This window comes from Mobula birostris, chromosome 31 (genome assembly GCF_030028105.1).
Source record: "Mobula birostris isolate sMobBir1 chromosome 31, sMobBir1.hap1, whole genome shotgun sequence".
NCBI classification, from domain to species: domain Eukaryota; kingdom Metazoa; phylum Chordata; class Chondrichthyes; order Myliobatiformes; family Myliobatidae; genus Mobula; species Mobula birostris.
The window spans coordinates 13,637,479-13,651,321 of record NC_092400.1 but is presented as its reverse complement, the minus strand read 5'-3'; the positions used below and the strand labels follow the sequence as shown (position 1 = coordinate 13,651,321).

The window sequence follows — 13,843 nt, the reverse complement described above, 5'->3', positions numbered from 1 at the left end:
CCTTTAAAATCTAGCTAGATTGCAACAAAATATGCTTGCTTCTGAAATTAATGCACTTGGCATCTCTTTTTGTTATTTTAACTTTGCTTTTGGATTCTTAATTTCTGAACATTAAGCACAAATTTACAGCCAAAACTGGGAGTAATATTTGTACATCCTCTGAAGTTTTCAGTGTAGATTGTTGTCTTGGCACTAAAATATAAAACTAGCGTTGAAAACTGCTTATAACTGAAGACACGCAATGTTCATTTTCACAACAAAAATATAAATAGATCAGCTCTTGGAATGAGTAACTGATCTAATTTTATGTATATAAAAAAATTATGTGCCCTGTTGAAAATTTGATAATTCTGCTATTTAAACTGTTAATTGTTAAGTAAGATCATATCACCTAAAGTGATATAAGAATAACTGGAAGTTAAAACATAGAACACTACAGCACAGGAACAAGCCTCACAGTCCACAATGTTGAGCCAAACGAATTAAAGTAGTAATCAAATGCCCAACTAAACAAATCTCAATGTCCATAGTCGTCCATTTCCTGCACATTCATGTGCCTTTCTAAGAGCCTCTTGATCAGCTCTCCATATTTGCCTCCACCACCACCCCAGGCAGCACATTCCAGCATCCACCACTCTCAGTGTAAAAAAAATTTCCCCTGCACATCTCATTTGAACTTATTCTCTCTCACCTCAAATGCATGGCCTTTAATATTAGCCATTTCAATACTAAAAGAAAGATACTGTATGTTTTTGTGTATTTGATATTTCAGTAATATTTGAGCAATATTGTAAATATATTGTTTTATTAAGCATTCTTTGTTATTTAAATAATTCATTATGAGTTATATGTAAAAGTGCATGAATGGCATACGTCATTACACCTTCATGTTATATTTGCACGCCTCACTAAAAGTAAAACAAAACTAAGCACATGCATCTCCCAGCTCTGTGGTTTTCTTTCAATTAGTTTTATGTTTTGGAAACAAAAACTAACAGTGGTAACGATAAAGTTTTAAATGAATCCGAGATGACTATCTACCTTTTGAAGTGCAGCGAGACATTAGATTTAAAAAAAAGAAAACGAATGAAATTTTTGGGTTCCTAAACAGTGAGTACTGGGTGATAATGAATTTTTTAAAAAGCGGAAGTGACTGGCTACATCGGAAAGATAGATGCATTCAATTGCACAAGAGATAACTGGATGATGTATACTGAATAAATTGGGCAATATTTTGAAGGACATGAAGTAGCCAATGAAAATCAAATGCCAGTTTTGCTGAATGCAATTGGTGGAAGAGCATACAATTTGCTTAGATATTTAACTGCTCCAACCAAACCAGCTGAAATGAGCTTTGCTGATATTGTGAAAGTAATACAAGAAAATTTAGAAACAAAACCATTGTGATTGTAGAACATTTTGATTTTCGTAAGCAGAATCAAAAGAAAGAGGAGTCCATTTCAGCTTATGAGACTGAATTGAAGAGATTGTCCGTGCATTGCCAGTTCAGTGCTGGGCTCAATGATACAGTGAGAGAGCGTTTGCTTTGTGAAATCTTACAAGAAAGCATCCAAAAGTAACTAAAGCATAACTCATATTTAAAAGGACAGTTGAAATCTCTCTGTCAATCAAAACAGCAGACAGAGGTGCAATTGAGTTGCAGTCAGGAATGAACCTGAGTTTGAACGAAATTGCAACATCTAAATAAAAACCTCCCTGGCAGAACAAATTGGGTTACCATTGTGGCAGGGGCTCACATACACGAGACCCACGTAGGTTTAAAGGTGAAACTTGCAGAAATTGCAACATATTATGACACATACAAAGATCATGTCAGGCAGACAGAAATAAATGGACTGCACAGGGAAGGGATAAAGAGAAAAAGTCAAGTTGCAGTTTTTAAAAAAACACTAATCTGCATGCTGTTGCTGAAAAAAAATCTGAGAATAATGAGAGCAACACAGGACTCCGTAGCTTTGACTTTTAAAATGTGAAAACTAACAAGAGACAAGCAATGTGGTTTACGCCAGAAGGGAACAGCAAATTAATTAAAGTGCAATTGGACACTGGCTTGGCTGCTTCAGTCATTCCAGAAAATGAATTTGAATAGCATTTCAAAGATACTGAACTGAAACCTGCTGATATTCAGCTAAGAACTTGTATTAGCAAAAAGATGTCTTCTGTGGGAATGACATTCATAACAGTGAGCAACAACAACCAACAAGCCACGTGGGTTTATATGTGGTAAAAACAGGAGGGCCAGAATTGTGGAGTCATGAGTGGCTGAGACAACTACAACTTGCTTAGAGATCCATCCACCAGTTGCATGCCACATCCTGTGCAAGAGAGTCAAATGAAACTGAATTAAGAAAGGTACTGGATGATGCTACGGAAGTGTTCAAGGATGGCATTGGAAAAATCAAACATATCAAGGGTAAAATAGTGTTAAATGAAAATGCCTCAACCAGGTTTTACAAAGCCCATCCAGTTCCTTATACCATCCATGATAAAGTAGCTAGCGAGCTAGATCATATGGAGACTTAAGGAATTCTTTCTCAGGTTGAGTAGTGCCCATGGGCAACACCAGTGGTCACAGCAGTCAAGAAGAATGGGTCTGTCAGGATCTGTGGTGATTTTAAAGTCACCATTAACCCTGTACTGAAAGTTGATCAAAACCCTCTGTCCAGGATAGAAGATATCTTTGCAAACCTTTCTGGAGGAAAACACTAAAGCAAAGTGGACTTAGCTGAAGCCTACGTGCAGATGGAGATGGACTAAGAATCCAAAGTGTTTCTCACCCTAAACACTCACAAAGAGCTTTATTGCTATAATAGGCTTATTTTTGGAGCACCATCTACACCTGCACTCTGGTAGAAAGCTATGGACCATGTGCTGCAAGGCTGCCAGGCAGTCATTGTTACCTAGGTGACACTATAGTTACTGGTCAGAATGACAACTTCTCCAAAATCTCAAGATTATGGGCTCAGAGCATGAGGCAACAAGTATGAATTCTTTAAACCAAACGTCACTTACTGTGGTCACACCATTGACACACAAGAATTACACAAGTGTGTTGAGAAAATTTCAAGCAGTGGTGGATGCTCCAAGGCCAAAGGATGTGTTAGAATTGCAGTCACTTTTAGGATTAGGCAATTATTATAACAGGTTCTTGCGAAACCTAGCTACGGTGCTTCACCCCTTGAACTCATTACTACAGATTGGGTAGAAATAGCTGTGGACAAAACAGTGTGGGGTGGCTTTCCAAAAGGTAAAGGAAGTAGTGACGGCAGACACATTATGATCCACATCGTCCAGTGAATCTTGCCTGTGATACCTCACCTTATGGTATAGATGCAGTCATGTTTCACGTTATGAGTGATGGAAGTGATACCCCATAGTTTTTGCATCACATTCCCTTATCACTGGTTTAGGGTGTAAAACATTTTAACCAGTACTCATATGGGAGAGAGTTTACCCTCATAACTGATCATCAACCACTAGTGTCTGTTTTCAATCCACAGAGGGGTGTTCCACGAACAGCAGCACACGTCCTGGAATTGCTGATGGATTGTCCCATTTAACCCTGAAAAATTTACAAAAGAGGACACTGCTCCTTATGTATTCTCCCTAATGCAAATTGAAAGTCTCCCTATTATGGCAGGAATGATCCCCACACTGTCTCGGGTCTCAATGGCCACCTAAAATGGCTGGAACGTGCAGCAGAAACTTCTTTTCCCCCCATTTTTATCGGCACCAGTTTGCACTTGCCTTTGATAGAGGTTGCCTTAAGTGGGGATTGAGAGTTTTTGTACCATCCAAGCTGAGAGTTAAAGTGTTGGAGGAGCTACCTGCCAGTCATCTAGGTGTGATCAAAATGAAAGCATTTGTCTGGTGGTCTGGGATAGATCGAGCAGTTTGTCATATACTGTCCAGGATGCCAACACATTCTGAAATGCCAGGATCTTTATCCCTAGGAATGGCCTGGATTACTTTGGCAGAGGATTCATGTGGAATTTGTTGGACCATTCATGGGCACAAATTTCTTGGTCTTAGTGGATGCTGGTACAAAGTGGCCAGTGGTATTCCCAATAGCCTCCACTACAGCCTCGCATGCTGTTGGTGTGTTGAGAAGCCTCTGCTCAAGGAAGGTGTTCCAGAACACGTAGTCAGTGGCAATGGACCACAGTTTGTTGCAGAACTATTTCAGTCATTCAATCTACATCGTACCACCCAGCTGCAAATGGCTTGGCGAAAAAGTTTGACCGGAGTCTAAAGAACACACTGCATGCAATGTCAAGAGGGCACACTATACTGACACTGAATCAGAAGCTCGCCAATTTCCTCCCTGTATCTTGCAATGCAGCACACTAACCAACAACTCACCAGCCATGCTGTTCCAGGAGGTCCCTTGCACTCATGCTTAGATCTCCTCAAACCCATATTCAGAATGAGTATGGAGGACAAACAGCTGAGACAAATTGAGGACTCCTTAAACAAGGGGATTTGATGTTTCACTCCTGGACAAGCACTCTCCTACACAGTGGAGATTGCGTCTGACGTGATCTGCAGATTACACATCAATCGATTGAGGAGTGAGGAGTCAATGGTTAGAGAAGAAAGGTGACCAGAACTGTTAAAACCACTTCCTGCTGCCCCAGAGTCAACTGCTACAAGCACTATGCCACCACAGAGGACATTCTGGAACATGAGATTATTTCACAGCCACCAGTATCTCCTGCCAAACAGAGTGACCTCCTTTATCAGGAAAGACATTATCCCACAAGAGTAAGGAATCCTCCTCAGCGATTAAAGTTTTAGGTCTGAATGGGTCAATTTAAAATTTACTATGCAGTGGATGTCTGTATAGCAGCTGTACTATATAGTGTGTGTGTGTGTGTGTGTGCGTGTGTGTGTGTGTGTGTGTGTGTGTAAACTGAGATGCATTCTATATTGAGGGAGTTATAGATAAGCAGGGAGGAGCATTGTGTTTTTAATGTAGTTCTGGAGTTACAGAACATAACAGCTATCTACTCTATCTGTGCCTCTCATAATCTTATAAACACCTGATATCTCCCCCTCAGCCACCATTCCAGAGGAAACAACCCAGGGTTGTCCAATCTCTCCTTTTAGCACACACCTTCTAAGCCAGGCTTCATCCTGGTAAACCTAATCTGCACCCTCTCCAAAGCCGTACCATCCTTTATATAATGGCGTGACCAGAACTGAACGAATGCAAACAGTGGATGTGGCCTGATTAGAGTTTTATAAAGCTGCAATATAACTTCCCAGCTCTTGAACTCAGTTCTTGGATTAATAAAGGCAAGTATACCTTATGCCTTTTAACCACCTTTTCAACCTGTTTAGCCACTTTCAGGGAGTTAAGGATTTGGACCCCAAGATCCCTCTCCTCATCAACACTAGTAAGGGTCTTACCGTTACCAAGTGTTCTGTCACTTTACATTTGATCTCCCAAAATGCAACACCCCACACTTGGCTGGGATAAACTCCAGCTGCTATTTCTCTGCCCAAATCTGCAACTAATCTGTATCCTTTACCAGTCTTCCACGCTAGCCACAACACCACCAATCTTCATATTGTCTGCAGACTTACTAATTCACAACAACTGAACTGATTTTACAACTTACTCACTTTCAAGGACTTTTTACAACTCATGTTTTCTGTATTTTTTATTTGCATAAGCAAACTTATATAGCACATTAGTTATTTGTCAGGCTTTATGCATATTTTTTCATAAGTTCTATAGTATTCCTTTACTTTCTTACAAAAAAATTGAATCTCAAGGGAATATATGGTGACGTACATGTACTTAGATAATAAATTTTATTTTGACTGTGACACCTGTTTATTCTGAAATATAAGACATGTGAACTGTTAAACAATTTTCTCTGTTCTCCAGATTATTTAAGATTAAACGAAGATACAGAGATGTTCTGGACACGATGTTTGAATTACTTCCTAGAATGGCCAGGTAGAGTTGATAACTTGACATTCTTAATCTTTAAGAAATTATTATTTCTCCTGCTCCCAGTAATTTGTTTTCATTTTCTGTCCTTCCAGTTTAGGGTTAACACTCTTGATATTCTACTACTCATTTGCAATTGTGGGAATGGAGTTCTTTGCCGGTGTTCTCTACCGTAACTGTTGCAAGTAAGTAAGATTGAGGAAATGTAATTCTAGCTTACACTGGTTTTCTCAGAAACATCTCACTCTAAAACTCCTCTCCCCATACTGAAATGCATATATTTTCCAGTGTCCATTGTGAAGGGAGAGTCCCATCTAGGTCTTAATAACTCCCTTCTGGGACAGCCTAATTTCATAGTGGAGAACCAGACTGAGTTTCCCTAAGCTATGTCCCATATTTACTTTTATTCCTCAAGGCCCATTACCTCCTGACACTCCACATCCAGATTTGACCCCCTTCAGTTCCCCACAATAATGTTACATCCCCCTTTCAGTAATTCCTGACACTTTGGACCTCTACTGCAGCTTGCAGTGGCAGACTCTACCGTAACATGCCACTGTTACCAGCATGGCTATCCTGGAATTTCTGGGCAAATGATAGTGAAGTCTAATTTTGACTGTACTTAAGTACAGTACTGACAGAGTGCTGTGGGCTTGAAGGTCTTATCTGCCATCTCAAGAAGACATAAAACAACCCATGTCAGGAATTTCTTGCTAACTTCATCTAGTGTCACTAGGCAGATTATCTAGTTATTCATCACACAGCTCTTTGTGTGCGTTGAGCCATGAAGACTTCTCATATTACAGCAACAGCTGCACTTCAAAAGTACATCTCTTATCTTCAAAGCAAACTCAATAATTACACAGGACAGACCAAGGATTCAGACTGAGAAACATAAAAATAAAGCATTATTTAAAGTTCATAAAACATGCTCTACCATGTCATCTACTTTGATGCTTTGCTGTGACAACTACAATATTTAAGCAGTTCACACACTGTTAAAGCTTAGGGTGTCAGAATCAATCAGGTTTAATATCACAGCATATGTCGTGAAATTTGTTATATTTTGGAATCAGTACAATGCAATACAATAATAGAGGAAAAAAAACTGAATTATACGAAATATATATATATTGAGTAGTTAAGTTAAATGAGTAGTTCAAAAATAAAAATAAAGTAGTCAGGTAGTATTCATGGGTTCAGTCCATTCAGAAATCAGATGGCAGAGGAGAAGAAGCTGTTCCTGAATCGTTGAGTGTCTGCCTTCAGGCTGCTGTACCTCCTTCCTAATGGTAACAATGAGTATGGGGCATGTTCCAGGTGATGGGGATGCTTAATGACGGATGCCAGCTTTTTGAGGCATCGCTCCATGAAGATGTCCTGGATGCTAGGTGGCTCGGCTCATTGAGCCGGAAGGGCCTGTTCTGTGCTGTATCTCTGAATACAGGTTTCCCCCGCCATCCGAAGGTAAAGCGTTCCTATGAAATGGTTCGTAAGCCAAAATGTCGTAAAGCGAAGAAGCAATTACCATTTATTTATATGGGAAAATTTTGTGAGCGTTCGCAGATCCAAAAATAACCTACGAAATCATGCCAAATAACACATAAAACCTAAAATAACAGTAACATATAGTAAAAGCAGGAATGATATGATAAATACACAGCCTATATAAAGTAGAAATACTTCTCTACAATGATTGCCTGCACAGATCTCCGTAGCGAAAATCTCACGCAAGCGCTGTTGGCATAAATGCGCTCTCCAGTAACCTTTAAACTATGAAGCTGCCGAATCTACCAAATAACACGTAAAAATACACAGCCTATATAAAGTAGAAATAATGTATGTACAGTGTAGTATCACTTACCGGAATTGGGAAGACAGCGAGCACACTGATGATGGTGTATTAGACTGAGTGGTCGCAGGCTGGGTGGTGCAGTGGCCCCCACCCTCTGGGCCGCCAACCCGATACATTGCCGCAAAGAATGCGGGGGTCCAACGGTAGCCGGGAGGCACACAGCACATCGTTAAGAAAAAAGCTGAAATAAACATGCTAATTAATTAGGTGCTGCCCGGCACGTAATTGTTGGCGCAGATCAGAGACAATTACCCTTTCAAAATTAAAGTCGTACTTTATCATTACTCATTCGGTTTTGATTGTTATCCTTTTTTCTTTCAATTGCATCAGCTCTTCATCTGTCAGTTCTTGGTCATGGGATGCCAAAACCTCTTCAACATCATGTTCGTCAGCTTCCACAAGCCAAACTCACGTTGTCCTTACTTCGTTCACCACGATCAAAACACTTAATTATGTCTAGTTTTACCGTAAGTGTAACACCCTTGCGAGCTCTTTCAGGCTTTTCCGATACCATAGAACTCATCTTGCAAACGGCTGCTCAATGCAACGTGTCAAAGCAAAGCAGTTCCCAATCCGGGGGAGAGCGGCTGCTCGGGACGCGCACTGCCTTTTATCGCACACTGATTTTTTTTTCCGTAACAGTGAAAACACCTTCTGAAAGCGAAAACAGGGTACTAATGTAGGCCTTTCGTAACAGTGAGGTTTCGTAAAGCAAACGTTCGAAAAGCGGGGGACCCTGTAAATGAGTATCACTCAACTGAGCCACTACAGTGAAATGATTACACCATCTGCTGGAGAAACTGAGAAATACAGTTGTCACCGAATACTTGAAGTAATAGATTTTAAAAACTAGGATACTAGTCACTTCAGTGCATTCTTGTGGCATTTATTATTCAGAAAAGAAAATATCAGATTCAACTCCCATTCTGTGCTGAGTTAATTGATCTCAATTAGTATAAGTTTGGACACTGCAGCTGTTTCCATGTTCTTCATACAGGCAAGGAAAATATCAACTTGTGTTTTTACAGCTGATTACTACATCATGAGCCACGCTGGAAAGTGTGAGGGTGTGGATCTTGGCTGAGGGCAATGTCTGGTTTGGCTCAATAGCATTATCTGCTGATTTAATTATGTGGTGAATGGTTCCTTCAAAATCAGAGGTCGGTGTAATCCTTCAAGGGAGAAATTTTGGGGTTAGTGGTTTTTCCTGACAGGTTCTAGTTTAATTGTAGAAACAATCTATGGTTAAATATTTTTAAATAAACTTAAAATTTTCTCTTTAGAATTAGATCATTAGAAGTTTTTTATGCATTAGTTTAAGATAGCTTACAGGGAAATGGAATGCAAAAGAGCTATGCACGCTATAATTTATAGCTGAGGGAAAAATTACTGCACCCTGTTTCCACAATTTGATCCAAATGCCCATCTTGGTGATACCCTATGAATCAAAGCAGTTAAATGGGGTGAGGAGTGTATCTTTAAAACAAAACTAATAACTTATTGGTGGTAGATTAACAATTCTGTTTAATTTACTCTGTGAGCCAGAATGTTGCTTAGCAGAGAGTTTGGGACGTTTCATTTTAGCAAGATATCTTTGAATGTTACTACTACGTTAAATAAAATTCTATGAATTAAGTTGCCATGCAATAGAACTATTAGATTTTTGGGGTGCTTTTAATTTATATTGATGTCACATACAGTAAGCTTCTGTGACCCAGCATATGATTCCATTCTTTGTTTGCAGTAATAGCATGGTAGCAGATTCTTATCGTTGGGAAAATCGGACTGTTGGCGACAGAACAGTGATACAGGGCTATTATTATCTCAATAACTTCAATAACATCTTGAACAGTTTTGGTGAGTAAGATTTGGGTGTTAATTATCTGTCTAGGGCAATAAACACTAAGAGTTCTGAAAGTAATTATGTAATTTTTTATTTCTTTTCTTCAGTAACTTTATTTGAGTTGACTGTCGTAAACAATTGGTATATAATCATGGTGAGTTTTCATATCATTGGATATTTTCCAATAATAAGTCTATAATTTTAATTTCTAAGGGAGCTAACTACATCCCTCTCTCTATAGGAAGGTGTGGTGTCTCAGACTTCTAATTGGAGTCGTATTTACTTTATGACCTTTTATATTGTAACAATGGTAAGTGGAGGAGCTTTGTTCTTCTGTATTACAACATATCATCATAATTTAGAATATTAAAGATTATTTCCAATGAACAATATTAATAAAATTCTGTTATATTCATTAATTGCTTACAATCATAAACCTGATGGAAATTATCTAAAATTTATTCTCATAAAAAGAAATGAACTTACTTTTCTTTTAAACTTTTCCTCTTCATTTCAAGAATCTGGATTACAAATCACTGTGTTGAAATGTTATGTATCACTGATTCATGTTGGTTTTGTTCACTGTTCCTGGCCAACCCCCTCAATGAAATGGGAACTCTTGTTTGACCCTCTTTCATCTGTGTGGGTTTTTGGTAAGCAGTGGCTTGACGTGTTGCTGCCTATGAGTATATGGAATTCAGAAGGCTGACTTTAGGACTTGGGTGAGGGGTATGAGATTTAGAGGGGATCTTTGAGGGATCTCTTTCACCCAGAGAGCAGTGAGCACCTGGAATAGAATGCCTGGAAGTGTGAAGGGAGCAGAGTTGCTGTATTTAAGTGGCTAAGTGAGCACTTGAATTCTCTAGGCATAGAGAGCTATGAGCTAGGGGCTATGAGCCAAGATGGGATTAGTATGGATGGGACCCTGCTGATTGGCTTGGACACAGTGGCATGAAATGCTCTTTCCATTGACTCAATGACTCTGCATTATGAAACATAGCACTAAAATATGCGAACATGGAAGTTGTCTCAAATATATTTTGGACATGAAGCATCGGAAAGGCGGGGTTCATGCCAGTTTCCCAGCACCCAGGTTCTTGGTGCAGCAGTGGGAAGCACTGTTATCAATAATACATTTCTCTCTATATAAGACTACAATAACTCCTATTGCACTGCTTTCATTAGCAGTGTGATTCCTGTGAAAGCATTCTGTGTCCTTAAAGAACTACTGGGGTACATACTGTAGCTTTCTAATGTCGAACGGGGGAGAAAAAGAGAAAAAAAAATATCTGGCAATGTGAAAAATGTATCCCGATCCCAAAGAGAGGAATTGCACTTGTCTGTGTAAATAATGATGATTTCTATAATTCCACTTGCACCTTCAGCTTCTAAATGTGATTATCAATGTGCAATTCATATTATGAAGGATTTTTGATGCCTTAAAATATTTATCAAGTAATTTTGTTCAAAAATTAATACATTTAGATTTAATTTCTTATTTAAATATAGACATTTAATATTTCATAATGTCACCATCTTAACGTGTTTGCCTTCAACCAAAGATAAAGTATCACATTCTAAAAGAATCACATCAACAAGTGATTTTCTAAATTATAAAATCATTTTCTAAATGATTAAAAATCGGTTTATCTTTCATAACTCTCAGTTGTGATTTTTTAAATTGTTGTTTCTTATTTAGGTTGTGCTTACTATTATTGTTGCCTTTATTTTGGATGCCTTTCTGTTTCGAATGAACTATAGTAGAAAAAATAAAGATGAAGAAGGTATGTATCCATCCATCGTCCATTCCATATTTTCTTTTTGTCATTTAGTATTTGGTTTCCAGATGCTCATTTTTTTTGTACTTTAGTATAGTAATTTAAGAAATGAGTATTGGTTGTTACCTCGGAATCTCATCTAAAAAATATATTCTTATAGTAATGATGTTACAGTATAAAAAATCAAGAGGTATGATATATTGTATGATCGCAACATCTAATTAAACACAAGGATTCTCAGTAGGTTAGGCAGTGGCAGTGAAGAGTAAAAGAAAATGTTTCAGGTCGATTTCCTGTAATCAGGACTGTGAAAAGCTAAATCTTATTCCATTTCCCACTTACCACAAGGAAAGGGGTAAGGGTGAAGAAATCAAAAGGAATGGTCCATGAGACCTAAAAAGATTGAGTGACATAAAAATGCTTACGTCAACTGAAAGAGGGCGGTAAATGTACTGTATGTCCCTAACCAGTGCAAGTAGCAGACAAATGAAATCTTTGGAAATACGAGAAACAAAATTGGAATAAGTAATTATCTGAACATAAAACAGTACAGTAGGAGCCCATCAATCCATGATTTGAGATAGCTTATAAAAACCTATTCCATGATCAATCTAACTGTTCCCTGCTACACATCCCGTAACCCTCCATTTTTCTTACATCCATGTGCTTATGTAAGAATCCTTTTAAATGGCCCAATTCTATCAGCCCCTTCAACCACCCACCGCAGTATGTTCCAGGCACCCTTCACTCTTAGGGTAAAACAAAAAAAAACTATCTCTGGCATCTCCTGATGAAGGGTCTCGGCCCAAAACGTCAACCCTTTATTCCCCTTCATAGATTTTGCCTGACCTGCTGAGTTCCTCCAGCATTTTGTGTATGTTATTCTGACATCTCCCTAAACTTTCCTCCATTCACTTTAAATGGATGTCCTCTGGTATTGGCCATTGGCTTCTTGGGGGAAAAAAGATGCTGACTGTCCCTTCTACCTATACCTCTCATAATCTTATACACCACTTTCAAGTTGGCTCTCATCTTTGCTTTGAATCTGATATTGACTCCCGAAGATAAGGTACTATTCCTTGAGATGATGTTGAACATTGGTGGAACAACATTACCAGCCGGAGGCAGAGACCAAAGGTTGGTCAAGGGGCAAAGTTCAGAACAGATGTGGCGAGAATACTTGGTTAAAGATCTCATTGCAGCCTTGACCATCATGAACAATGAAAGTTACTCCAGATGAGAAGTGAGTGAATTTCAATGCACTTAATAATAGGAGTATTCAGGGAATGCATTCTTTACTGTCAAAATATTGACTTAATACAAAGGAGAAATCATTAATAAATACTTAGAATACAAGAGCAAGTCAACGTTTGGATACTTTGCATCATTGACACACTTCCTAGATTCCTAAAGCCTTTCCAACTTCAAAAGCATAAATTAGGATATGGCAGAATATAGTTCCCTTTTCTGGGGTACAGTTTTAACAGTAATTAGAACGCCCAGCACCATCAAGGTCTAAACAGCCCAGTTGATTGCCAATGCCACAACACCCTAATCACTGCATCATGGCTGAAGGACAGATAATATGTAAACTGCTTCATTTACTTGGAAATATATATCATTTTTTCTGTTACGAGAGACCTTGACAAGGATGGTTAGGATCCAAATGCTAGGGTACCCGAGGCAAGGATCGAGACACAGTATGACACTGGAAATACAATTGAGCACAAACAAAACACTAGACGATATCTCTGGTTGGGCTTACAATTGAGCATTGAGGCTGCGTTCAGGTGCTTTGTAAATACTGAGTTCTTGGCACCAAACCATGATTGCCAATTAGTGAGACGGTCCTGAACTCTTAAAGAGGCTGTGCCAGCTATCCATATTCCGGAGAGTTAGAGTGTCTAAATCCCGGAAGCTGGCACGGTTGGGTGCGTCTCGTAAAAGGACCCCCTTCTCTATGGCCAATTCCTGATGGCCCTGGTTGCTCGGAGAGACGGTGGTGGTAATCATGAATGAAAACCAGATCCAGTAATCTTTTTCAGGCACCCAGCACCTTTCGTCAGGTCTGAATCCTTCCCAGTCTACAAGATATTGCCAAACACCACGAACAGTTCATGAGTCCAAAATTCTTCTCACTGTGAAGACCTGTTCCCTATCGATAAGCTTGGGTGGTGGTGGGGCTAAGGGACTGGTTCTGACAGAGTTTAATTTAGAGATGAGGAAGGTGGGATTGATCTTTAGGGTCTTGGAGAGCTGCAAGGTGTAAGCCATCTGGTTTTCTTTCTTGAGGACCTTGAAGGATCCGATGAACTTGGGTGCCAACTTTGTAGTTCCACCTGGAGAGGCAAGCCCTGAGTGGACAGCCAGATCTTTTGCCCAGG

General features: G+C 39.1%; 1 protein-coding gene across 1 annotated transcript in view; it reads left to right on the top strand.

Annotated features, from left to right (window-relative positions):
* The window catches only part of tpcn1 (two pore segment channel 1), a 94,459-nt gene that overhangs the window by 66,706 nt on the left and 13,910 nt on the right, over window positions 1–13,843 (top strand). The window contains exons 19-24 of the mRNA XM_072247850.1: window positions 5,918–5,989; window positions 6,079–6,168; window positions 9,583–9,695; window positions 9,789–9,835; window positions 9,923–9,991; window positions 11,381–11,465. Of these exons, the coding sequence (XP_072103951.1) occupies window positions 5,918–5,989; window positions 6,079–6,168; window positions 9,583–9,695; window positions 9,789–9,835; window positions 9,923–9,991; window positions 11,381–11,465 (476 nt within the window). The remainder of the gene's footprint in view (window positions 1–5,917; window positions 5,990–6,078; window positions 6,169–9,582; window positions 9,696–9,788; window positions 9,836–9,922; window positions 9,992–11,380; window positions 11,466–13,843) is intronic.